The sequence below is a fragment of the Hevea brasiliensis genome, chromosome 11 (assembly GCF_030052815.1).
Source record: "Hevea brasiliensis isolate MT/VB/25A 57/8 chromosome 11, ASM3005281v1, whole genome shotgun sequence".
Taxonomy (NCBI): domain Eukaryota; kingdom Viridiplantae; phylum Streptophyta; class Magnoliopsida; order Malpighiales; family Euphorbiaceae; genus Hevea; species Hevea brasiliensis.
Genome location: NC_079503.1, coordinates 94,598,096 through 94,602,388, shown reverse-complemented (window position 1 = coordinate 94,602,388; position 4,293 = coordinate 94,598,096). Strand labels below are relative to the sequence as shown.

General features: G+C 34.3%; 1 protein-coding gene across 1 annotated transcript; it reads right to left on the bottom strand.

Moving 5' to 3' along the window:
- Nucleotides 1–554: 554 nt before the first annotated feature.
- LOC131170471 (NAD(P)H dehydrogenase (quinone) FQR1-like) lies at nt 555–3,975 on the bottom strand. The gene is made up of 4 exons (XM_058129495.1): nt 3,860–3,975; nt 2,182–2,275; nt 1,031–1,293; nt 555–889 (listed from the first exon to the last, which is right to left on the bottom strand). Exons 1-4 carry the CDS (start codon nt 3,880–3,882, stop codon nt 658–660), a joined length of 612 nt encoding a protein of 203 aa, XP_057985478.1. The 5' UTR covers nt 3,883–3,975; the 3' UTR covers nt 555–657.
- Nucleotides 3,976–4,293: the final 318 nt, after the last annotated feature.

The window sequence follows — 4,293 nt, the reverse complement described above, 5'->3', positions numbered from 1 at the left end:
TCTGTGAGCTATAAAAATAGCAAGTTCTTGAAAGGGTAATATTACATAATTTTTTTTTTTATCATCTAAAATAAAAAAAGAGCTCATTAATACTCGAAATATTATTTTTCTCTGCTTATAACATCTCTAAATAAAAATTTTTTTAATTATCTGTATTTATTTATTTTTCTCTTATAAAAAAATTGTATTATACTTACGTTATAATGTTTATTAATGAATTGTTAAATTATATTGTACTTCAAACATATTTTATTTAATCTTAAACAAGAAATTATATCATATTTAATAAAAATGATAGTTTGAAAGATCTTAACAATAACAGAGCATACTGACAAATGAGATCTACAACTGAGAGATGGCCTTCTCCATAAATTTCAGCCCATGAATGGGAAAATATCAAACTGAAATGATATCCTGCAGCTGCAACACTAAAATTCAATGGGCTATGAGAGTCAGGCTCCTCTCCCAAAACAATAAAGGGTTTAATAGTGCACAGAAAAACATAAATAGGTAATAAAATTTAAGCATTAGTCTGCCTATTTTCAATGGGGAATATTATTCTTCACAAGAACATGAACTGAATTCCTTTTTAGGAATGGAATAGAATTTTTAAGGTTACATATGGCAAGATGAAGATAAGTTGGATGAGACAGAAAATCAAGCAGTTGCCTTGAATTTCTTTGCAATGCCAGCAAAGTATTTTCCATGGTGGAAAGCTTGCTCAAGCTCTAGCTCAGAAGGCTGTCTGGAACCATCCCCAGCGTAGGTTCCTGAACCATAAGGGCTGCCACCCTTCACCTTCTCCATCTCAAACATGCCGGCTCCAAATGTATATCCTATGGGCACAAAGATCATTCCATGGTGAACAAGCTGCGTGATGGCAGTCAACCTGCATAGCTTTTCCATTAGAGACAAGGAAAGGCAAAAAAAAAAAAAAAAGGGACCGGGGGGGGGGGTGTGGGGGTTGGGTGCTGTGCTGGAGATCGAAAGATAATCAAGAAACAATCCTTCTGATTAAAATTCTACTTACGGAGTGGTCTCCTGTCCACCTCCCTGAGAGCCAGTGCTGTAGAAAATTCCTGCAGGCTTGCCTGCAAGTGCTTGTGTTCTCCATAAGCCTCCTGTTGCATCCATAAATGCCTTGAACTGTGCAGCCATCATTCCAAATCTAGTAGGGAAGCCAAAAAGAACCCCATCTGCCTCAGCTAGCTCACTGGGAGTAATGATAGGCACATCACTCTTTGGTGGGGCACCCATTTTCCCAAGAACCTCTTCTGATAGTGTTTCTGGTACCTGTTAATGTGCCAACATATTCAATCAGGCAACTCTAATTCTTGCTCTGGAGTAGAGAAAAGCAGACACTTTAGAAAGGATATGTCATTTATTGTATGATTCCATTGATGATTCAAATATTTTTGACAAGCTAACAATGTAATCATGTTTGAGATTCTCAAGCAACACATGTTTTAGATTGAGGCAACTAAAATTAGAATTATATCTTGTCGATCAGATATCCAACTTAACAGGCATTTATATTCTTGAAAAATAACAGCAGATTTCCCTTCCAAAAAAAAAAAAAAGAATCGTACTTCTGAAGTTCCCAGACGAGGCAATCTTATCCAGCACAGGAAATCCATAGCTTCAAAGTTATATAAGAAAGCGAGCAATTACCAGTTACGAGGTTCCACACAGCTAGGTCCTGGCAGGGGAAATCTGGAAAAGATGCATCCTTCACTTTCTGTGAAGTGGATGCCCTCCAGACTTAAATCAGTGACCTTATACTTGTCTGCCTGGATTTCTATTATTGCCCTAGACATAGCAATGTTACTCGAGGCAAATTCTCTTAGAAGACGGGCAAATGTCAATATAGTTTTTCTGTCTACAAGATTTTAAACCTAACAATGGAGAGCAAGCTACAATGGAAATTAAATTATTCAAACTTTATTTACATCAAATTGAAAGAATATCCCTTGGCATGTGCAAAAGAAACTAGATCTAACTGACAGTATATTCTCTTATGTTCTAATCACTATACTTGGTTCAAACTGAAAAATGACTTCATTTAACTCAAATGATCTCAAACTAGTTGACATAATTCAGACTAGCAGACATTTAAATGATAAGGAAAATAAGTTCATCAACCAAGAGTTCATAATTCAGATTGCAAACAAAATTACAAACCTGCCACAGCTTGACTGCCACTCCTTCCACCGAAGCAGCACCTTTCTTTATCTCTTCAGCTAGTTTTGCAACATGTCCATACATAGAATAGTAACTGCAGAAGGCATCAATGATCACTTAGATTCTAGTGTAATAAACATGAAAAATAAAATATAAACAGTTTAGGGGATGATGTAAATTGTATTTCCTACTTTTTATTGACTTTATTTCCAGGCCATTATCATTCGGATAATCTTTCAATGTGTGATAGTGAAAGGGAAAGGGATTTTTAGCGCAAAGGTAATAAAATTAATCCACAAGTTACCTCATTGCATGATAGTGAAAAGAAAAAGTAAGTTTGGTAGGACAATAGCAACACATATGATATCAGTGCAATCACCCTATATCAAGGGAAATAGCTTTAAAACTAGATGCAATTAAAAGACAGTATAATCACCATAAATGGATCAACGTAGGAGCAGGGGAAAAGAGAATTTTGTGTCACTTTAATAAATCTATCATCTATACCAAACCGGGAGCAGTTTGTTTTCAAGATTAAAATAGAATAACATTTAGATGTTGTTCCTGGTGCATTCCAGGCCATGAAAATGAAAGCCATATATGAAGTTTTATGCATATTAAATTACATGCCAAAAACTAGTTTCGATAATGACCACTGCTGGGGCCACTTGATCTAAAAGTCTGGGGGTCCATTGATTCCTCTCTAAATTATAATTTCAAAGGGTAGGTCCAGTTTTACAATCACTTATTCTTGGTAAACACCTAATTATGAGCATAATGCACACAAGTTTTTGTCAATCTTCTTGTTTAAATCTCTTGCTCCATTAATTATTCAGGTTATATATGCTTGAATAATTGTCATGTATCACTATGAGTGGCAAACATTGCAAAACATGATTTTTCACTATTTATCATCTCTCTTAACGCTTATTAATTGATAAAAGACATGTTGGTTGTTATCCACACTACAAGTATTTTATTTTCCTTTCCAGCTTTCTATCCATTTAAAGATTCCCAGATTGCACAAGAAACAAAAGAGAAGAACAATACCGAAATAGTTCAAGCGCATAGAAGACAAAACATTTTAGCCCCTCCTCTGTCTTTTTGGCCAACATCAAGTTTATACATCATCACCTCCTCATTCTACTGAATTGTAAATCAATCAAGAATGGCAATAAAGGCTACAAGATTTTTAGAAGTATTTAGTTTTTTGGCTTCATGTACTCCTACCCAGAATAAATTAAAATCCATGATATTGTTCTGCAATAAATGAACCAGCTGAGATTTTTTCTTTGAAAAGAAAAAGCACTTCTTGAAATGAAATTTTATTCCCATAGGCATAGCTAGCAGTGGATACATGATTAAATCTACTGTAAGAAACCAAATATCAAGATCAAAAGGAGCCTTATATCAAAATTTTCCAGTAGATATTTCCGTCCAAGAAAACAATAAAGAATTATCGACAACACAAACAAACAATCAAAAAAGCATCTAAAACAATGAAAAGAGCCAAACCCATTAATCATCAGAGCAAAATACATCAAAAGAAATCAGAAATGAGCAGCTAAACTATAATGCACAACATGAAAGAAATCAAGAACAGAGCAGAAAAAGAGGGAAAGAGGGGGTAAGTAAAACCACAAGTAAAGAAAGAAGAGAAAGAGACGGTAATGCTTACACAACATAGACTTTTGTAGCCATTGAAAGAGGCTCTGTTCCTCTCTGTGTGTCCGCGTTAATGCTTCGGATGACTGAAGAGAACGTATGAGAAGAAGAGAGAATGATGAGGGAGGAAATGTGCGAGAGGGAAGGCTATATAGGAGGGGCTCTTTTATTTATGTTAGTTGACTTAGCTGGAATTAAGTTCATTAAAACCTTTAATTAGTCACTAATTGCATCATTACTCTTTAATTAGCCACTAAGTTCGTTAAAACCTTTAATTAGATTAAAAAAAAAAAACTAATGTCTAGTTGAAGAGTCCATTCTCAATGTTTATGGCATTACAATAGTTTTTATTTGTTATGTTATTAAGAATTTAAAATATATTATTAATAAGAATTATTAGCAAACACTTAATGATATAAGTAATACTTTCACATTAATTTAAATCAT

Excerpts from the sequence above, each read along its gene's own strand:
- LOC131170471 (XM_058129495.1), bottom strand. The coding sequence starts at position 3,882 with ATGGCTACAAAAGTCTATGTTGT. Across the intron at positions 2,276-3,859 it reads GCTACAAAAGTCTATGTTGT|TTACTATTCTATGTATGGAC; the intron begins GTAAGCATTACC and ends TGCCTTCTGCAG. Across the intron at positions 1,294-2,181 it reads TGGCAGTCAAGCTGTGGCAG|GTACCAGAAACACTATCAGA; the intron begins GTTTGTAATTTT and ends GCACATTAACAG.